This window comes from Penicilliopsis zonata (genome assembly GCF_001890105.1).
Source record: "Penicilliopsis zonata CBS 506.65 unplaced genomic scaffold ASPZOscaffold_3, whole genome shotgun sequence".
Taxonomy (NCBI): Eukaryota; Fungi; Ascomycota; class Eurotiomycetes; order Eurotiales; family Aspergillaceae; genus Penicilliopsis; species Penicilliopsis zonata.
The window spans coordinates 1,915,432-1,934,900 of NW_019208913.1; the positions used below are offsets into that span (position 1 = coordinate 1,915,432).

Genomic DNA, 19,469 nt, shown 5'->3' on the forward strand with positions numbered 1-19,469 from the left:
ATTATTAATTGACGAGCGTTCTATTGATCTCCACGATCCCCACGCCAGGGGGTTTTTTACTCATCCCCGGAATGCACGGCGTGCGTTGGTCTGGGGAGAAATGCTTCGCCGGTGTTCAATGCTCAGATGTACCCCGTGGAGATAGCACAAAAGTATAGGGAAAACTCTGCGTTGTCCTTCCGGCCGGTGTCCGCTCTCGGTCAGCGCTTCCGTCATTCCCTTCTTCACTGCGATTAGTTCGCTAACTTTGCTCTTTAACTTTGCTGTCGTTGAGAAGAATTGTTAAGTACTAGAGAAGGCAATCTCCCGGTCTGACTGTCTGCCTCCTTCTTCTATCCTGTCTATCTGTCGTTGGTACAGAGCTCCTTCGCCCCCCTCTCCCCCTGTTCGGTCTTTTTTTTTTCTCCTTTGGATTCTTTGCTTCGTTTGCTTTAGAAGAAAGAAAGAAAGAAAACCCTTGCCACAAAGACCATGGGTGTCCTCACCGTGGTCGAAGACAGACCGACGCCCTCTGCTGTCTACAACTGGCGTATCTACCTGCTGGCGGCCATTGCATCATGCGGTTCCTGTATGATTGGGTACACGAGTGCCTTCATCGGCACGACTATCACCCTGGACTCGTTTGAATCAGAGTTTGGCTTTGACACCATGTCTACCGAGCATGTCGATCTCATCAGCGAGAACATCGTCTCCTTTTTCATTGCCGGTGCCTTCTTCGGTGCCCTCTTGACCTACCCCATCGGTCATTTCCTGGGCCGTAAATGGAGTTTGGTCATTGCTTCATCCGTCTTCACTCTCGGCGCCGGTCTGCAGCTCGGGGCAAACAGCAAGACTGGCCTCGGGATCATGTATGCTGGACGGGTGCTGTCCGGGCTGGGTACCGGTACGGCATCGAACATCATCCCGATCTACATCTCTGAGTTGGCCCCGCCGGCAATCCGTGGCCGACTCGTTGGACTGTACGAGTTGGGCTGGCAGACTGGAGGCCTGGTTGGCTTCTGGATCAACGTGAGTTTTCTCCCTCTCTCCCTCTCTCTCTCCCTCTCTCTCTATTCACTCCCTCTTTTCTTCTCATGCTGAAATATGATACTTTTATTTAGTATGGCGTTGAGAAACATGTGCCCTCTAGCAACAAGCAGTGGCTCATCCCCTTTGCTGTGCAGCTGATTCCCTCCGGATTACTCTTCGTCGGAGCCTTGTGGATCAAGGAATCCCCTCGTTGGCTCTTCCTCAAGGGACGACGGAGCCAGGCCATGAAGAACCTGACCTGGATCCGCCAATTGGAAGAATCGGACATCTACATGGTTGAAGAGGTCGCCGCCATTGACCAAGCACATGAGGAGCAGGCTTCCACAGTCGGCGTCGGCTTCTGGAAGCCCTTCCAGAGCGTTGCCACGCGCCCTCGGATCCTGTACCGACTCTTCCTGGGCTGCATGCTCTTCCTGTGGCAGAACGCCTCCGGCATCAACGCCATCAACTACTACAGCCCGACCATCTTCACCAGCATCGGGGTCTCGAAAAGCGCGGTCGGCTGGACCACCGGCATTTTCGGTGTCGTCAAGACCATCATGACCTTCATCTGGCTCCTGTACCTGGTCGACCAGCTGGGCCGCCGCAAGCTCCTCCTCATCGGCGCCATCACCGGCTCCATCTGTATGTGGGTCATCGGCGCCTACATCTGCGTCGTCCGACCCGATGAGCACCCCAGCGAAACCCTCAACGGCGGCGGTATTGCCGCCATCTTCTTCTTCTACCTCTGGACGGCCGTCTACACCCCGACGTGGAACGGAACGCCCTGGGTTATCAACTCGGTATGTCCAATAATATTCTTCAAAGCAAAAAGAAAAAAAGAGATTTGAAAGCTAACTGTTCATTCAAGGAACTCTTTGACCCCAACATTCGTGCCCTGGCCCAGGCGGCCACCACTGCCAACAACTGGCTGTGGAACTTCCTCATCTCGCGCTTCACGAAGCAGATGTTCGCCACCATGTTCTACGGAGTGTACTTCTTCTTCGCCGCGCTCTCCTTCTGCGCCTTCTTCTACGCCTTCTTCCTCATCCCGGAGACCAAGGGTATTCCGCTGGAGAAGATCGACCGGCTGTTCGAGATCAAGCCCGTGTGGAAGGCGAACGAGATTCTGATGGAGCAGTTGAAGGAGGATGAGGCCGATTTCCGCCACGACATGAAGTCTCGGAGCGAGGAAATCGAACGGACCTCTGAGTTGAGCGATGATGCATAGATGCATCTATTCTCGCCTTTTGTTTTTTTGTTATCAATATAGAATTATAGAACATGTATAGTGTATAGAATAGATACAACGACCGAAACGGCATAGATCGTTTGCAACAGATTATTCGTCTTATACCATCCTTCTATCTATAAAATATGTTTCTTTACTGGTCCCTACCATTTACTTTATTTGACCCGGCCTTTGTAGATAAATATATTGAATGAATCGGTTTATCTCTTACAGCTTGAAGAGAAGAAATAGATACTGTTTCAACCATTCGAGGACCTAAATTCAGGTATTATAACTATCTCTATCCATCTATCCTCTTTTCTCGACGCTTGTGAAAGAAATAATAGCCGTAGACACTTGCCACAGTCAGAGGATAGGCCGCCATATACAAGGCCGAGGGCATCATGGTCTTCATGTTCTGGAGGACGAAGCGCTCGATGACCGACCCGGGGGCACCCTCGGTGAAAAACATGAGGCGGGTGACTTGATGGACGCGCTTGGTGAAGACGGCAGACCGTGCGGCCAACTCGTATTCGTACTTGATGAGTCCACGGTCCATGACTGCCAACATGTCATCGGTGGGTGAAACGGCGGCGGTGGCGGCGGCGGCGATGATGGCGTGTGAAAGTGCCACCGCGTCCTCCAGGGCATGGTTGACACCTTCCCCTGTGAAGGGACACATGACATGCGCCGCATCTCCCAGCAGCGTCACTCCGGCGCGGTGATCCCATCGAAACCCCACGGGCAGGTGGTAGAGCGAGCGGTGCGACAGCCGGGTATCGTCCGTGGCCTTTTCGACCAGCTCCACCAGCTCGGGCGCCCAAGCCTGACAATCTCGTTTGATTGATTCGCGCACCGTAGGCCCGTCTGTCGTCCAGTAGTCATCGCCGTCGCCAGCACCCGTCATCATTTTCTTCTCCCATCCTTCCGGCCTGACTTTCCACGCGTTGACCTGGATACTCCCGTCTCCCAGCTGCTGCACCAGCAATGCCTGGCCGGTCGAGTAGGCGAAGAGGGAGCCCCGGTTCACGAGCGCATGGCATTCCGGCGCCGTCGTCTCGGCGTCGGGGATGGAGAGTGAAAACCCGCCGATCCCCGAGTACTCTGGTTTAGTCTTCGACAGACACGAGGACCGCACTTTACTCCACGCCCCCTCTGCGCCGACGATGAGGTCGAATCCCGAGGCGGTGGTGCCGTCGGCAAACTCGAGGGTGCGGCGGTGGCTGTCACTGTCATCGCGGACACGGTGGAGTTTGTGGCCCCATCGCAGCATATCCTTTGGGAGCGATTCGGCAAGCATCTGTCGCAGAGCAGAGCGGTCGATCTCGGGACGTCCGCGCGAGGAATTCTCCGTGGCGGGATCCATCTTGATATACGTCTTGAGCCGCTCGTCGCAGAGGTGAAAGGATTCGCCATCGAAGCGGGCATGGGTCAGGAATTCATCGTACAGGCCTGCCTCTCTTACAGCGTGCAGACCGGTCTTCTCGTGCAGGTCGAGCGTGCCTCCTTGATGGCGGTAGTTGATCGACGGCTCGGACTCAAAGACGGTGACCTGGATGTTCGGATGGGGGAGGAGGAGGCGGGCAAGCATACAGCCTGCAGGACCAGCGCCGATGATAGCCACTTTAATAGACATGGCGACAAAAGACCGATGGCTTCAGCTGATGAACAATTGGATTCAATGACTGAATAAATGGTTGGAGGAGCCTTGACCATCCTGTTATATATGACGCTGGTCGCTCTCTCTACCCTTAATCGGTATGCACTGCGAGGCGTGCGACTGCTCTTTCCGTTTACGGTAGGGGAGATGTAAATATGATTATATAAGCATTAACCGTTGTATTTGGCTGAGGTATTTTGGTATTTTTGGTATTTTGGTAATTGAAATGGATGACTAATCGGTAATCACTGAAAATCACCTGATTGGACCATAAAGTACGCCAGGCAGGCGTATATTAGAGTCCCATATAGATTACATAATCACTATTCCCATTGTATATAGTTAGAGTAGATAAAAGTTGTCAGAGGTGCGTGCCCGATTAGGCCTAGCGTCGCCTCGTTTGGCGCGGCCGCACCGCACAACCACCTGCTTCGCGTCCGAGCCGTAGCAGCAATAGCAACCATCAGCCATCTCTTCCCTTTTCCAGGCCTGCTAGGCCAACAAAAGTTACTTGGATGTCAGATCCATATGCTACATACATAGAATTAGTACGCCATAACACAAGATGGTTATGATTTCATCTTCTCATATGCTTGGCTATTGCTTATTTCTAATAAAACTAATCTTAATAGCGCCAGCCTACTCCATAAACACAGATCGCTAACATTTATGGTCATTTTAACCGACCAGAACCCCTTTTTCTAATATGAATCGAAATTCACTTTGTAACTGAGAAAGTCAATTTTTCAACAATCATCATCAATCAACACGAGTCAAGATGAAAATCGCCATTGCTCTATTGTTGACTGCGCTGGCAGAGGCCATCGAGGTCAGCCCCCAACCAGCCGGAGTCTCTCTAACCACCATCACCGCCACGTCGGTCGACGTCGTCACCTCCACGACAACCACCAGCTTCGCCATCACCACCACCACCCCCTCCTGCGAGGTTGCTACCGCCCAGCCTGATACGGCCTCATGTGTCTCAACTATTTGGTCCTCGGGTACGAGGTACTTTTCGCAGGACTGCGCCTCGGCCGACTTTAATTACGAGACCATCCTCGTCGGCGACACTGGCAGCGTCGCCTATAGCTCTTGTGTTAATTTATGTCTCTCGAAAAGCACCTGTCTAGGTGTAAGATATATAAACAGCTACTCGATCTGTGAATATTTGTCGGGTGGCGTAACAGTGGTGACTGCTGGGGCCTCGTTCAACCAGGCCATGGTGATATATACTACCAATCCATGCACCGAGGTTGAGACCACCTTGACCACGACGGAAACCCTCGTCGACACTTCAACCGTCACCTATACCACTGTCTATATCTCGACCGTTACTTCGACTTCTTCGCATACACCTGTGGCCTCATCCAGCTCTGTATCAAGTTCTGCATCCAGTTCAGCATCCAGTTCTGCATCCAGTTCAGCATCCAGTTCTGCATCCAGTTCTGCATCCAGTTCAGCATCAAGTTCTGCATCAAGTTCTGCATCCAGTTCTGCATCAAGTTCTGCATCCAGTTCTGCATCAAGTTCGGCATCAAGTTCTGCATCAAGTTCGGCAGCATCCATCTCGTCCAGCTCATCCACCCAGCCATCTCTCCCCCCTCATGTATCCTCCAGGCCTCTCACAAGCAGTACAGCTTCCAGCACCGCCAACCACACTCTGACAGACTCGGTGATTATCTACAGCATGACCTCGACCGTTTATACCACCGACATCTCTACAGTCTACGGCTGCCCGGCTGAGTAGTGGATTATCTACTATAATATACTATAATTCTAATACTACGGAATATTCCATCCTGTCTAGACTCGCGCACTATCTCTCTATCTAGCCAGCACCGCTGATCTAAATTACCATGACACACAGACAGTGGAGTCTAGACACACTCTCTCGAATCTAACAGTTTTAATTACTACATAGTTAGTAGTTAATTGTTTTTACCCGTCATTACTCCGTATATTATTGACTAGACGATCCTTGCAGTGGCTGAGACAGTCTAATCAGGTTCTATCTTCCTGTTTCTGCACAGCCTCAACTGCCACTCCTAAGATAACCAATCATCAAGTCAAATAGGAAATAATTTCCCAGGGATTCTCAGCCTGCTATATAGACCTTCAGTGTCTGGAATATTATCTGGCTGCCTAGTTCGCAGGATCAAACTGCTCGTAACTTGACCAAGGCCTGTTCTGTGGAGTGGTGAGAACCAAACTAGACACAAAGGGAAATCCATTTCGAGGTGGTGGGCAGCGATCGTCCTTGGCCAGAATCTATACAATAGAGATATATAGTTATAAAGCCTGTCTTCTTTCTACAGTGCTATATTCATCTAAAGAACTCTTCTCTATATTTTTTTTACTTCTTCCTCTTCTAATTCTTCGTTATGGCCGCTCTGTTCGACACAGAAATCGCCATTTATGCCCTGCTGGCCCTCCCCATCCTCTGGCTGCTCCTCCGCCACGGCCCAGCTGGTCTCCTCGGCTGGCTCTATCTCTTCATCTTCTGTGGCCTGCGCATCGTAGGCGGGGTGTTGGTCATCAAGGGGAAACCGGCTGGTGATATCGTTGCCAGTGTGGGGATTTCGCCGCTCCTGCTAGCTATCGATGGCATCCTTCATGAAGCGTATGTCTGGTTTACTCTTTAGTTATATTATATTCATCTGCTAACCCTTCCTGAGTCGTACATACCGCAAGGCAGTCAATAGTGGAAATAACCTCGAATGGATCTTCGTAGGAATCTTTCACGTCCTAGTCACCAGCGGGATCGCCCTGGTCGCTGTCGGAGCCTCGAACCTGGAAAGCGCCCATCCTTCATCGAACGACTTTACGCTTGTGAAAGCCGGGATGGGTGTTCTGGAAGCGTGTTGGGTCATTCTTGCTCTCTGGGCTGTCTCGTCGCTCTTCTCGAAGAGTCGAAATGCACTCGCCTATAAAGAGGGAACAACTGTAAGCACACGGCACATATTACACACACAGACATCCCATGAATGTATCCTGACTAAATTGATTTGATTTAGCTCCTCTATTCCGTCTTTTTGGCCCTCCCCCTGGCTGAAATAAGAGTTGTCTACAGCCTGGTCGCCGAGTGCACGCAAAAGGCCGATCTCAACCCCGTTACGGGTTCGCTGGCGGTTCGTGTAGTCCTCAGCTTCCTGCCTGAACTCTTCATCACCCTCATCTTCGTCGTGGCGGGGGCTGTGACCAGAAATGTCCCGGATCCGAGGGATTCAAAGAGGAGGAATCAAGCTGTAGTGGTTATTTGATCTCTTTTCTTTTGTGTGTTTTGGCCTTTCATGTGGCCTGGTCTTGCCTAAACTGTACTAGGGATAGGGTTATCACGTGGCAATGGTGATTTTGTTTCTCAAAACTCTCCCTCACCTTCGAAATGTTTTCTTCGTCTCAACATTCTTCAGCAGGCTTCAGCAGGCTTCCATCCGACGAGTTCTCTGCTTCTCCTATTCATACTAGTGACCCGACATTACAGAGTGCTGCTGACATCTACCTGGTTTATATCTCAGACTCAAGGTAGATATCCTCGTCGTATGGCTTGCTTTCAACAGGAACCATTGCTGCACTGACTTTTTTGTCGATCTTGATAGCTATTTCTATCCTGAATGTCTAGGTCACCTTGCTTAGCTCTTTACACGGAACGAACAGGACTCAGCACTCGGTCATACATTTCCAGTATACATACCCCCGCCGCAGAACACCAAACATACCAACAATCTAAATGACTCAACCTGCCTCCTTGGATGGACTTCATAGTTTGTGTCGGTCAGTCACGGTGGTGCCTAATGCCTGAGGCAGAAACAGGGCAGCCCCGCATCATCTCGATGTATACTCCGTATATCCAATTCAACTACGGAGTAAAGTCCGATATACATTCTTTCTTTCTTGCTGTTCTCTGCCGTGCCTCACGGAAATCCTCCATTCTCGAGCGACATCGGCTATCAATCAGTGGCCAGGCTCGTCTGACGTTTGCTTCCATGCAGCAATAGCGATAGCCGATTGCGTGATCCCAGGGTATGCCATCCCGTATCTTGAGATGAAGGAGGCCTTATTCGCAACTCCCATATCGGTCTCCTCTAAGGCGTAATCGCTTAGTGATTGTCGTCATCTGCCCCTCACTGGTGGCTATGGCATCCTGTCCCGATAAAAAAAGATATATAAGCACGGCGTTTTCTTCGGCGGCCTTGAGGGCAGAAGACAAGAATGAACATTGAAGAAGAGTAAAAGAACGGTAAAATGCCTACTGAATTCATTAGCATCACTTTCCCCAATGCCTCGACGGAGCTCGACCCGATCATTGGTGCGGGGGTTGATCCTGAATTTGTTGTCCGCTATTCCCGAACACTGGACGACAATGGCTTCAACTACACCCTGATCCCGTACGATTCGGGGTCGTTCGACCCGTTCACGCTCGGTGCAACGGTCCTTGCCGTCACAAAGAACATCAAGGTTATCATCGCCCTGCGGCCAAACACTATGTACCCCACTGTCGCGGCCAAGATGCTGGCCACCCTGGACCAGCTGGGCAAGGGCCGTGTGGTTGTCCACTTCATCGCCGGGGGTAGCGACGCCGAGCAGGCTAGGGAAGGTGACTTCCTGAACAAAGAGCAACGCTACGGCCGGCTGGAGGAGTATATCCGCATCCTGCGGCGGGCGTGGCAGTCTGCAGACCCCTTCGACTGGGAGGGCGAGTATTTCCAGTTCAAACAATTCAGCAACCGCGTGCGGCCCGTCAACGGCACCATCCCCGTCTCGGTCGGTGGCTCGTCAGACGAAGCCTACCGCATCGGCGGTAGCTTGGCTGACATCTTCGGGCTCTGGGGTGAACCCCTCAAGGAGACCAAGGAGCAGATCAGCCGTATCTACGCCGAGGCCGATCGTGCCGGACGGGCGCCCAACGACCGTCCCCGCATCTGGGTGACCTTCCGCCCCATCATCGCCGAGACCGAGGAGCTCGCCTGGGCCAAGGCGCATCGCACCCTTGACCTCCTCAAGGCAAACCGCTCCCAGGGACTCGGCAAGACCCCCGCCAACGCACCCCCGCCCCAGAACGTCGGGTCGCAGCGTCTGCTCGAGATCGCGGCCCGCGGCGAGGTCCAGGACCGCGCCCTGTGGTACCCTACCGTCACGGCGACGAACGCGCGCGGCGCCTCCACCGCCCTGGTCGGCTCGCCGCAGACAATCATCGACTCGCTGCTTGACTATGTGGACTTGGGCGCCGAGCTGATCTCCATCCGCGGGTACGATAACCTCAACGACGCAATCGATTATGGTCGGTACGTGCTGCCGGGCGTGCGGGAGGCGTTGAAGAAGAGGGAAAATGGTGCGGCACCTAGCAATGGACATGTCGTTCCTGTGGAAGCGGACAAGTCATGATTGACCTAGGAAATACTGGCATATCTGCAACTGTCGGGTACTCGGTCGTATGTAAATTGAAGTATGCCCAAGTTGTCAAATATATATATTGAATGAACATCTACTATCTGAAAGTCTATGCTTAAAGTACTGACTATATATCTAATACAGCTGGTATAAACTGTATTATAAACATTTGCATAATGATATAGCCACATTATCCAACGCATAACAAGATACCTAGGCGTACGTGGGTAAATAGATATGAAGTAAATAATAAAGAAAAGGAATTATCTATCCAAATAAGGACAACTCTTTCATTCAATGGGCTTGTGGTTTAGTGGTATAATACTCCCTTAGCATGGGAGTGGTCCGGGGTTCGATTCCCCGCGAGTCCATTTTTTTTCTTTAGTTCTTCTCACTCGTTAGATATACCATGCTATGCTACTGTATTTCCCCTTTTTTATCAGGGTATCGAATCGAGGCTTTATGAGATGCTGATACTCGCAGAACTGCAAACCGAGCCTAACATACAGAGCACCATGGCTAAAATTATCAGGCGCAGGATACCCCCCAAGGAAGAGTATTACGACTTACTAGACAATCATATAAACAAGATATACCTACTGCCTTTAACCCCTTTCTCAAATGTGTATCTACTAACCGAAGCTTCAAGAACCCTGGGAGTGTTCGATAGCCCCCAAAGACGAGCTGAGCCCTTAGTACTCATCGAAGCAAGGCGTCCTCGTCATGGTATAGTAAATATCGAGTCTCGTTTGTGATCATAGAAGTGTCTGATTGACAGCTCAATATGCCTGCAGTAAAGCAGATGTGAATGTAAGCTGGTAGAGCAGGTTAACATGATGTTTGGTATAGCATGAGGTAGGAGTCCTTAGCTTTATTCTCGACGTATACAGATCCAAAGAGTGGATACAAGGAGAGCTAGGTATTTATAGATAAAGATGGTGTGATAGATGGACTGGAGATCTACCGGAGATACCTAAGAAAGTTGCTGCTAAAGGTTGGTGACATTGCTGGCTTATTCAATAATGGGACACTACCACGCCAGGTCATATAGAAGTCACGCTCACGAATAGAGAGGGATACTCGTACCTACCTATGCTGTTCTCAGCGCCAGTTCAACAAGGGAAGAAGAGTACAGGAAGAACAGACAGAAAGTAAATCAGTAAAGTTGATAGACGAAGGTCAGAGATTAATGATTTCATGATGGGATTGCTACAGATATGTTTTTGGCTTATCTAGTCAAAAATAGAGGCACTCTTCATCAATGGGCTTGTGGTTTAGTGGTATAATACTCCCTTAGCATGGGAGTGGTCCGGGGTTCGATTCCCCGCGAGTCCATCTTTTTTTTCGTCCCTCTGATTTTTTGCTCCTTGCCTCGATATTTGCCATTTTATTTCTGTGTATCAATAAATTTGATGCTTGTCCACATTTGACCGCTGCTTTCTCAACAGGCACGCAAAACATCCCAAAACCAACCGACTAGTCTCTCCCAGTTCACCACACTCCATCCTTCCACCGGCATTGGATATACAGTACATTCGAAAACGCTATCATGGCTAGCTCTAGCAGCAAGACTGGGCTTTTGGTGCGCCAATTCAACGCCCTTCCACGCCCCACACCCACCGCTACGATGAAGAACCACTACATCTTCACGGTCATGCCTCTCCCGCTCGGGATGAAGGGCGACATGGTTTTCCTGGTGAACACGCAGACGCATTAGCGCCACTCCGAGGGCCGGGCACGGATCCTTACCCTGCCGTCTGTGGAAGAGCAGGCGAAAGTCATCGTCCCGTTACTGCTGGAAGCGTTCGTGACGGCGTTTGACTACGAGCTCCCCGTTGCCACGGCGCCCGGCAGTTGGAGCACGACGGACGACAAGCTGGCAGAGGCAGTCTCGCGCCGGCTGGGGGCGCTGGGTGTCCGACGCGAGCTGCAAGATGTCGGGACGATGACTAGCGAGGCCGACCTGGCGTTGGTGGAGAAGGGGTTCGCGAGCTGGTCGCGCAGCTTCGAGATGTTTGCGCCCATGATGCCGGACCAGAACGTGCAGAACGCGGACCGGGCGTGTGCGACGTGCGGGTTCAGCCCGTCGGTGGACTCGGAGCTGAAGCGCTGTGCACGCTGCAAGGCCCGGTATTATTGTTCGGTCAATTGTCAGAAGGGGGACTGGCCGACGCACAAACAGAGCTGTCGAGCTCCTTGATTCCTTTGCGATGCATATAAAAGTTATTCATTACTAACCTACGCTTTTCACTTGGTCTCAATTAAATCATACTCTAGATGAAACAGCATAAACCGGTTCATAGACAGGGTTTGTCATATGTAGATTAGCTAATAATGAAGCAATCAACCAAGTCACGAGGGCTGATCGCCTTCCTCCAAAAAGTCCATCTTCTTCTCTACCAAGAAACAACTCGTGCCGACTACCGACCCGTGTATTCACATGCTTGTCTCTTTTTTTTAATCGAGAGAAACAAGGTTTATGGCCTGTTCTGCTAATTTATAGACCCTGACTCGGCGTGCTGATCAGTCTATTTAGTTTGTTTAGCTCCACGATGATCTGGAGAACGAAGCCTCCCCCCTGGACTGCGAGACCGCCCCGTACGACACAGAAGAGAATCGGGTTTCTAGCACAAAGGAGGATCCAAGAGAGTCTATAAGAATCGTTCGATTCCTAGAGTCTAATTCCCAAAGTCAATTCCTGGAGTTAAAAAATTCAAACCTATACTCGACTAGACAACCCCCCCTCCGGAGCTGGACCTCGGGAAATGACGTTCTCCGCATCTCCCATCGTCAGCCTAAACTCCGTATAGAGAAAGGCTACGAGAGAGTTAGAACCATTCCAGTTTGGAACTGACCAGTGCCTGTTTTTGGGATTATCCCCGGTCACTCTCGCGGGGCCCCACGAATCAGACCGTGGTGGATTGCGCGTCTGGTTCCGATTGCCTGAAGAGACCCTTGGGAATCCCTGGAATCCCTGGAATCCCTGCGGATTCCCGGGGTACACCAAACCACCACAACCCTAATCAGGCAAGGAGCTGCTGGCTGCTGGTTTTGCCATCCTACAGACTAGAATATACTGGAGCAAGGATTGGTGACAAAGAGAGAGAGAGCATGTGAAAAGGTTGCTATGGGGTATAAATACCAGCCGTGGCTGCCTCCCGCATTTATGAAATTGTCTTTGAAACACCACGCGCGCTTTGTACCTGAACCAAATTGATTCCAAGGGAATCTTCGTTCTAACCAAATCCATCACCATCATGAAGTCCTCGGTTTTGATCCTGGCGGGTGGTCTGGCTGCCCTCGCAAACGCCCAGTCTGCGTGCCAGTCGCTCGCATCTGCCATCCCATCCTGTGGTGTAAGTGATGTGTTTAATGAGTTTACCAGTTAGTTAATATAAAGAAACCTGCTTATTGACGGGGCTCTCTAATAGACGGCCTGTATTATTTCTGCCGCCTCCGCCGTCGGCTGTGCCAGCACCGACTACGACTGCCAATGCAGCAGCTCCGCCTTTTCAGCCATCAATTCGGCCGCCCTCGGCTGCGTGGTGAGCTCCTGCGGCGCCGTCACAGGTCTGGAGGTCCAGTCCTCTGCTGAAGCCATCTGCTCCTGCGCCGCGACCGCTGCTTCCAACTCCGCCACCACCACCGCGGCCTCCGGCTCTACGGCCTCGGCCACCACGGGCTCCAGCGGCAGCGCCGCGACTTCTTCATCCTCGGGAAGCGGCGCCGCTCCGGGTTCCTCCAGCGGCAGCTCGGGGGCTTCCTCCACAGGCTCCTCGACTGGTGCTAGCTCCACCAAGTCGGGCTCGTCCTCGACCACCTCCGGGTCTTCTTCTTCCTCTTCCTCTTCCTCTTCCGCCGCTGGCTCTGGCTCGTCGTCGGCGGCTGCTTCTTCAACAGCTGCCAGCGGTGCTGGCGCTGTTGTCAGTTCGTCTGGTACCTTGCTCGGTGCTCTGCTTGCTGTCCTTGCAGCTCTGTAAATGGCTTATATGATTTTTGACTATGACATTGACTATGTATGTATACTGAAGACCATGAAGTATGGATAAAGGATCAAAAGCATCTCTATCTCCAGATCTGTATCTAGCTATTATAATAACCATTAACTTATTCAAGTAAATGCTCTTTATCTTCATCTTCATTCTCTAGTTTTCCTTTATATCCTGTGAATGTGAATGTGAATGTTACATTGACTGTTATTCATTCAATGGACTTCACCAACATCAGAATATGCTAGAATCTAGTGTCTTTGGTATAAATACCATCTCCTACTCTCTACTTTCTTCTCTCATCTACAACTATTTATAATCTTCCTTCCACATATGGCATACCGTATACCATATTTTCTTGCCCGTCGGTCAATTCCACAGCACTCGATCGATCGATCTGATATACCAATTCTGGCATACATCAGCATCACTCGTCTGTCTAGTCTTTACTCTGCGTATATATCGGCACTTTTTTCAGCCCAATTCCTCGTTCAAGGACACGCGGAATCTATGTTTCCTTCCTTTATACTCAAAGCAACTCAACATGAACCAAAATTCCTATTGCACCTGGCGACTGTCATGGGTTTCTTCTTTCTGAGCATGCCCAACTCTAGGAAGATCCAAGCGGACTGAGAGAGTTCGAAACGCTCAGATCTGTTGTGTGAATAGATGACAGCTGGATGAGGATAGAAACAACCAACATGCCAAACATTTATGGGAGAGGCTTAACGAAGAAATGGCCTGGTTTCTAATGGCCGGCGCTTTCATTTTTGACACGCAGCTGCCGGTCTCAATGATTTATTACCAAAAGGATCCCATGGAAAAAACGCTAGTATTATTGTCAAGTCCTCTTACAGCACAGAGATCAACGACTTACCGCTGATGTCCTTGTACATGAAACCTCTGACAAGGTAGAAGAACATTTGAGAAGCGGAGGCCGACTTCTGTTGATGCTGGAACACCGCTGATCGAGAGTATTATAAAGTCCAACAAGCACTCTCAAACAAGATCCAAGACACAGTAGAGAGAAAGGAATGAGAACTCATATCCTCGAGCCATTCTCAATGGTGAACGAAAAAAAAGCTTCATGATCAAAGAAATGCATAGCTATTCCGAGATATCGAATTTCTGTGCTCGAAAGGACAGGCCTGATATGAATCGCCAGACCGAGACCCGAAACATTCGAATTATTCATACCCGGTCCTTGAAAGCTCTCTTCAGCAACTTGTATCTCCATCGTTGTCCTCCCCTTCATCTCAGGCATCAGGAACCAGGTAGTCGTTGCCGTCACCGCACACAGCTCGGCGTACAAAAACCTCGTTTTCGCTCCCAGATCCCCTGCGTCGGTGTTGTAGATATACGGTAACACCAGATCCATCACCATGTTTGAGAGCATATACATCAAGCTTCAGTAACTTATATCTTCCAGCGGTATAAGGCAAATGATAGTCTCTTCCATGACTATACATTGGCACGACACATGGCAGGTGCCACTGTTATTACAACAGTTGTCTGGTCTGGCGCTCTGTTCAGCTTGACAGAGATACGTAACGATGTCGTGCTCCGCGGTCTTTTGCCACTATAACATGACTTGGCGGTGTTTTCCAGCCATTTCAAGCGTTGGGTTAATATTGGATCGTCAGCAATGGAACAGAACGACCATCTGGATCTCCCTGTTTCAAACAGACACATTAGTCAAGCCTTACTGACAGACCTGAACGGTCGAGACGTTGTCATCGGGACATATAAAACTGACGATCAATACCCCAAAGATCAACGTGCTATTACTATGCGAAAGGAATGGACGACCGTCGAAACGGGTACTAGAACAGTGAAAGAGAAGCGGAAGAGTGAAGCCAGTTTATTATGGACTTATAGTGTACATTCACACGTATCGAGTCATCGATGCTGTCAATATAGTGACCATAATATTTCAATTAATAGCAATATTGCATCGTAGATAAATAAGTACCCAATATACAAAAATTGATCCCATAAAATGAACTTGGAACCTCTTCATGCCTAGGCGGAATAACCAGGCAGTATATTTGACCGATATGACGCTTCTGGACACCAGAACAAATTCATCCTCAATATTTCCCCAGCTTCCAGCATAAACTGTCCACCAAAATGGACAAAATTGTACATTCAGCCCTGTCAGATCTCGGGAGCAAGCTCAATGCCCTCCTCAGCAGCCTCACCACGTCTCCCACCGCCGTGGGAGCCCCCGCCGCCGCCCTCTCTCTGCTCGAAGCCGACGACGCGTTAACCTCCGCGGTGGAAACGCTGCGAGTGCACCAAGCGAACTATGCCAAGATCTTGAAATTACGCTTGGAGGCCGAACGGCTTGAGCAACGCGTCAAGGGGATTGTAAGGGATATCGAGAGCTTCGATAAGGACATCCGTACCACGTGCCACGAGGATGGAGACGACAGTGACGGGAGTGATTCTAATTCCGATTCCGAAGCCGAAACAAAGAAGGAGAAGAAGAAGAACCAGAAAGAGGTGGATTACAAGCTACTGCTCGACTTTGCGCGTCGGATCAGCAAATATAACCATGAAGCCGCTGCGGATGCGGCGGCGGGGGTTCCGCCGAAGAAATTGCCTCCGGCGGGACACCAGGATCAAGATGTGGATATGACGGGGACCAACGGTGTGGAGGGCGGAGAGCCAGTCTCGTCGGTGACGAAGAGCGCCACGCGGTGGTTGGACGACTCGGCGAACCAGACGCGCGAGGTCTACATGCTGCCGTATCCGACGGAGGAGCGGATCCGGATGGGGATGATGGGTCAGATCCAAGCCGCCGCGGCGGAGGGGAGGCCTGGCTTCGATCCGGAGACGGAGGTTGAACGGCTGATTCGTGAGTCGGAGGGTCTGGAGGTTGCTGCTGCTACTACTACTACTACTACTACTACTACTACTGCAGCAGGGCCAGCAGTTGGGGAGGAGAACCAAGTACAGCATGCAGCAGAGGCGGCCAAGGCTGCTGAGAGTGTCTCTAGTTTGCCTGCTCCCCCTGGTGCTACGAGGGGTCCTGTTCCTGTGCGTGTGCAGGCAGCGCCGGCGCCAAAGCCGAAGGCTACACTGGATCTGGACCTGTATGACCCGGAGGATGACGACTTTTAGCGGATGATGATACATTTGTTCTTTCGTTTCCCCTTTCATTTTCATTTTTCTTTGGCCCCGCTCGTTCGCCCAAATGATACCTGGATATTTGATATGAGCTTGCTGGATTCTAGCACATCAGCTGTCCACCGCTTGGGGCAACGGACCATTTCGCCATCTACAAAAAGAGTATAGAGAATCGAATCCTATCATCCCGCCGACTGAGTAACTGAGGATAGTATCCTGACTGTTATGACGGCGGAAGAGAGGGCTTCTGGCCAGTCAACGCGGTGATGAAACAGAGTCCAGACCGCCGTTGCCTTTCAGTCCTGCTGAAATACAACCATAGAGAACCACCGTCAGATATCATCTACATGGACTATGATGCAACTCATCGTGAAGATGGCCACCTATCATCTCTCCACAATGTTTTCTCATCGCCTCTCGTATGGTTGCGGAGAAAAGGCAAAATCTGCTTGCCTCTCCTCAGACATTGCCTCCTTGAATCCCATTTTCATGGAATGAATCTCCGGGATCTGGAGATGTCTTCCTCGTCGCCGCTCAGATAACAAACCCCAGCTCTCACTTCGGGGAGACCATGTTTCTCGACTCTGCCGGGTCACAATCGCGACCTGTCGCTAGCGACCCCTTGTTCCAATCGTGGAGGCGATTGCGGAGAGGCCTGCTGTTAGTGGACGGCCAAGCTCCCCGGGTGTCTTCCTCCGCATCGCAGATAGACAGGCATAACCGTGGGTGGCCGCCTGTGATACATGACGTCAAACCAATCGGAGAAGGGAACTGGGCATCTCCGATGCGAGATATCGAGAAACAGATGCAGCCATCATTTTGGTGATTGCCTCTATCATGATCAGTCAGTGGGTAATGGGGTAATGACCCCCTTGATTTTTATGTGTTTATATACGGGTTGATCACCCAGCTCCAAATGGCATTTTTTTTATGCATTTCTCTCCTCATGGTTCCTTTTTTATAGCACTGCATACGGATTTATCTATATTATTTATTTCAGCATCGTCCTAGCTAGCAATGTCCCAGCACGGCGACATTCCATTTCGTGGGACAGCCGTCCCTGACGGCGTGGGCACCGAAGACCTGGAGAAGCAGAAGACGGAGGAACAGGGCGCGGACGGCACTGCTGGTGACCATGGCCACCCTCATCACCACCCTGGTCACCACCAGGAACACAAAGATAGGCATGATGAAAGACGCGAGCTGCATGAGTGGGAATGTTACGACAAGCTCGGGTACTCCTTCTCCTGGGGCAAGAAATGGACCATCCTCAGCGTGATCTTCCTGGTCCAGGTCTCGATGAACTGGAACGCCAGTTTCTACGCCAGCGGCGTCGATCTGTACGCCAGCCACTTTGGAATCTCGGCGCAGGCTGCGCGGGTCGGCCAGATGATCTTCTTGATTGCATACGCCTTTGGAAGTGAGTTCTGGGCGCCCTGGAGCGAGGAGTTTGGTCGCTGGCCCATCCTGCAGCTCAGCTTGTTTCTCGTCAACATCTGGCAGCTGCCCTGTGCGCTGGCACCGAACTTTGGCACAATTATCGTCTGTCGAATGCTGGGCGGTCTCTCGTCCGCGGGCGGCTCCGTCACCCTGGGGATGATCGCCGACATGTGGGAGCCAGACTCGCAGCAGTACGCGGTGGCTTTTATCGTCCTGTCTTCCGTTGCGGGATCGGTCATTGCACCCATCGTAGGCGGGTTCGTCACGACCTTTCTGGACTGGCACTGGAACTTTTGGTTACAGCTTATTCTGGGTGGTTTCGCACAGGCAGTGCATTTCTGGGTCCCTGAAACGCGATGCAGCATCCTCGTTACCCGCGAAGCCAGACGCCGCCGGAAGAAGGGAGACATGGTCTGGTCCGCGGATGAGCTTAAGGGCAGACGGATCAACATGTCTCATCTGATCAAAGTCTGGTTACGGCCCTTCCTCATGTTCATTCGCGAGCCGATCGTCCTTTGTCTCTCGTTGCTTTCTGGATTCAGTGATGCCTTGATCTTCACTTTCTTGCAGTCCTATACTCCTGTGTATAAGCAGTGGGGGTTCAAGACCATCGAAATCGGGCTTGCCTTCATTCCGTATGTCGTACCAAAATCATTGCTCGTTGTTTCTGTCTACTGACTTATTGATCGCTTCTAGTATCCTGGTCGGCTACATCATCGCTTATTTCACTTTCCTGCCCTGGATCTATCATCACGATAGAGTCCGCGAGCGAGACCCGGACGGACTCCAGCCTGAAGCTCGCCTGTACTGGCTTTTATATGGTTAGCAACCCCTCTTCCCTGAAAGGCCCTTGAACCTGTACTAAGGTGAATCATCTCTAGTTGCACCTCTTCTATCTATTGGTCTTTTCGGCTTCGCGTGGACTAGTTTAGGCCCTCCGCATACTCACTGGATTGCGCCAATGATCTTCTCGACCCTCATCGCAATTGCCAATGTATTCTTTCTCCCCTAACTGCATGAATACTCTTTTCGAAGGCCGCTGACTGTGAAATCTAGTATTCAATTTACATGGCTACAATCGATTACATGGTCGCCTCGTATGGCCCATACGCTGCCTCTGCGACTGGTGGCAATGCCCTGGCTAGAGACTTCCTGGCTGGTGTTGCAGCAATGTACTCCGTTCCAAGTAAGCTACTCACATATCCTTTTCTTTCAGTTATCAAGAGTTTTAACTGGGTGTTGTGTCAAGTGTACCAAAACTTCGGCCACAGCGCCACCCTCGAATGGCCATCAACGCTTCTGGGTTTTCTCGCCGTCATCTTCACAATCCCCATCTACGTCTTCTATTGGAACGGGCCAAAAATCCGTGAACACTCCAAGTTCGCCCAGACGCTGGCCAGCGACAGGAAGAAGGCCGGTCGCCGCGTCTCGAGCTGTGGATCAGGTCAGCCGGGTCCAGAGGAGACGTACCTTGCGGAGGTCTAGGAACTACCTACCAATCTACTACTTACCAGTTATTACCTTCAAGAACAGTTATTCTATTGACTTAGATTACTCAGCCCTTTTTTCTTTTTTTGATGTGATATAAATTGTTTACCTTGATACATCAAATGCATTGCGA

General features: G+C 50.9%; 11 protein-coding genes and 2 non-coding genes across 13 annotated transcripts; 11 read left to right on the forward strand and 2 right to left on the reverse strand.

The window, feature by feature from the left end:
• Positions 1–363: 363 nt before the first annotated feature.
• On the forward strand, positions 364–2,401 carry ASPZODRAFT_129965 (hypothetical protein). The gene is made up of 3 exons (XM_022722396.1): positions 364–1,008; positions 1,101–1,811; positions 1,880–2,401. The coding sequence occupies exons 1-3, from the start codon at positions 472–474 to the stop codon at positions 2,237–2,239; spliced, it is 1,608 nt and encodes a 535-aa protein (XP_022583995.1). The 5' UTR covers positions 364–471; the 3' UTR covers positions 2,240–2,401.
• Positions 2,402–2,540: 139 nt separating this feature from the next.
• ASPZODRAFT_60451 (hypothetical protein) lies at positions 2,541–3,875 on the reverse strand (the record flags this gene model as incomplete). The annotated part of the gene is made up of 1 exon (XM_022728920.1): positions 2,541–3,875. The coding sequence occupies one exon, from the start codon at positions 3,873–3,875 to the stop codon at positions 2,541–2,543; it is 1,335 nt and encodes a 444-aa protein (XP_022583996.1).
• Positions 3,876–4,677: 802 nt separating this feature from the next.
• On the forward strand, positions 4,678–5,642 carry ASPZODRAFT_14203 (hypothetical protein; the record flags this gene model as incomplete). Its single annotated transcript, XM_022724809.1, has 2 exons — positions 4,678–5,214; positions 5,271–5,642. 2 exons carry the CDS (start codon positions 4,678–4,680, stop codon positions 5,640–5,642), a joined length of 909 nt encoding a protein of 302 aa, XP_022583997.1.
• A 492-nt stretch (positions 5,643–6,134) lies between these two features.
• ASPZODRAFT_129966 (hypothetical protein) lies at positions 6,135–7,401 on the forward strand. The gene is made up of 3 exons (XM_022722397.1): positions 6,135–6,519; positions 6,575–6,842; positions 6,914–7,401. Exons 1-3 carry the CDS (start codon positions 6,281–6,283, stop codon positions 7,157–7,159), a joined length of 753 nt encoding a protein of 250 aa, XP_022583998.1. The 5' UTR covers positions 6,135–6,280; the 3' UTR covers positions 7,160–7,401.
• A 740-nt stretch (positions 7,402–8,141) lies between these two features.
• ASPZODRAFT_60416 (hypothetical protein) lies at positions 8,142–9,281 on the forward strand (the record flags this gene model as incomplete). Its single annotated transcript, XM_022728917.1, has 1 exon — positions 8,142–9,281. The coding sequence occupies one exon, from the start codon at positions 8,142–8,144 to the stop codon at positions 9,279–9,281; it is 1,140 nt and encodes a 379-aa protein (XP_022583999.1).
• A 305-nt stretch (positions 9,282–9,586) lies between these two features.
• ASPZODRAFT_t48 lies at positions 9,587–9,658 on the forward strand. Its single transcript has one exon. It is a non-coding gene; the product is annotated as a tRNA-Ala (tRNA).
• An 892-nt stretch (positions 9,659–10,550) lies between these two features.
• Positions 10,551–10,622, forward strand: ASPZODRAFT_t49. The gene has a single exon. It is a non-coding gene; the product is annotated as a tRNA-Ala (tRNA).
• Positions 10,623–10,836: 214 nt separating this feature from the next.
• Positions 10,837–11,487, forward strand: ASPZODRAFT_14206 (hypothetical protein; the record flags this gene model as incomplete). The annotated part of the gene is made up of 2 exons (XM_022724814.1): positions 10,837–10,974; positions 11,005–11,487. The coding sequence occupies 2 exons, from the start codon at positions 10,837–10,839 to the stop codon at positions 11,485–11,487; spliced, it is 621 nt and encodes a 206-aa protein (XP_022584000.1).
• Positions 11,488–12,544: 1,057 nt separating this feature from the next.
• Positions 12,545–13,267, forward strand: ASPZODRAFT_14207 (hypothetical protein; the record flags this gene model as incomplete). The annotated part of the gene is made up of 2 exons (XM_022724815.1): positions 12,545–12,643; positions 12,719–13,267. 2 exons carry the CDS (start codon positions 12,545–12,547, stop codon positions 13,265–13,267), a joined length of 648 nt encoding a protein of 215 aa, XP_022584001.1.
• Positions 13,268–14,127: 860 nt separating this feature from the next.
• On the reverse strand, positions 14,128–14,660 carry ASPZODRAFT_14208 (hypothetical protein; the record flags this gene model as incomplete). The annotated part of the gene is made up of 2 exons (XM_022724818.1): positions 14,128–14,240; positions 14,474–14,660. 2 exons carry the CDS (start codon positions 14,658–14,660, stop codon positions 14,128–14,130), a joined length of 300 nt encoding a protein of 99 aa, XP_022584002.1.
• A 665-nt stretch (positions 14,661–15,325) lies between these two features.
• ASPZODRAFT_1499523 (hypothetical protein) lies at positions 15,326–16,663 on the forward strand. The gene has a single exon (XM_022725553.1). The coding sequence runs from the start codon at positions 15,407–15,409 to the stop codon at positions 16,400–16,402; it is 996 nt and encodes a 331-aa protein (XP_022584003.1). The 5' UTR covers positions 15,326–15,406; the 3' UTR covers positions 16,403–16,663.
• On the forward strand, positions 16,266–17,188 carry ASPZODRAFT_1499440 (hypothetical protein). Its single transcript, XM_022725550.1, has 2 exons — positions 16,266–16,570; positions 16,621–17,188. Exons 1-2 carry the CDS (start codon positions 16,406–16,408, stop codon positions 16,948–16,950), a joined length of 495 nt encoding a protein of 164 aa, XP_022584004.1. The 5' UTR covers positions 16,266–16,405; the 3' UTR covers positions 16,951–17,188.
• A 237-nt stretch (positions 17,189–17,425) lies between these two features.
• Positions 17,426–19,333, forward strand: ASPZODRAFT_60078 (hypothetical protein; the record flags this gene model as incomplete). The annotated part of the gene is made up of 5 exons (XM_022728891.1): positions 17,426–18,483; positions 18,545–18,669; positions 18,730–18,842; positions 18,905–19,034; positions 19,098–19,333. 5 exons carry the CDS (start codon positions 17,426–17,428, stop codon positions 19,331–19,333), a joined length of 1,662 nt encoding a protein of 553 aa, XP_022584005.1.
• Between the last annotated feature and the right edge of the window lie 136 nt (positions 19,334–19,469).

What these genes read in the sequence shown, in the direction of transcription:
- ASPZODRAFT_1499440 (XM_022725550.1), top strand. Translation starts at nt 16,406, where the DNA reads ATGATGATACATTTGTTCTTTCGTTTCCCCTTTCATTTTCATTTTTCT. An exon ending in TTTCGCCATCTACAAAAAGA is followed by an intron (nt 16,571 to 16,620) that starts GTATAGAGAATC and finishes AACTGAGGATAG; the next exon opens with TATCCTGACTGTTATGACGG.
- ASPZODRAFT_129965 (XM_022722396.1), top strand. Translation starts at nt 472, where the DNA reads ATGGGTGTCCTCACCGTGGTCGAAGACAGACCGACGCCCTCTGCTGTC. An exon ending in TGGTTGGCTTCTGGATCAAC is followed by an intron (nt 1,009 to 1,100) that starts GTGAGTTTTCTC and finishes ACTTTTATTTAG; the next exon opens with TATGGCGTTGAGAAACATGT. An exon ending in CGCCCTGGGTTATCAACTCG is followed by an intron (nt 1,812 to 1,879) that starts GTATGTCCAATA and finishes TGTTCATTCAAG; the next exon opens with GAACTCTTTGACCCCAACAT.
- ASPZODRAFT_129966 (XM_022722397.1), top strand. Translation starts at nt 6,281, where the DNA reads ATGGCCGCTCTGTTCGACACAGAAATCGCCATTTATGCCCTGCTGGCC. An exon ending in GATGGCATCCTTCATGAAGC is followed by an intron (nt 6,520 to 6,574) that starts GTATGTCTGGTT and finishes ACCCTTCCTGAG; the next exon opens with TCGTACATACCGCAAGGCAG. An exon ending in CCTATAAAGAGGGAACAACT is followed by an intron (nt 6,843 to 6,913) that starts GTAAGCACACGG and finishes GATTTGATTTAG; the next exon opens with CTCCTCTATTCCGTCTTTTT.
- ASPZODRAFT_1499523 (XM_022725553.1), top strand. Translation starts at nt 15,407, where the DNA reads ATGGACAAAATTGTACATTCAGCCCTGTCAGATCTCGGGAGCAAGCTC.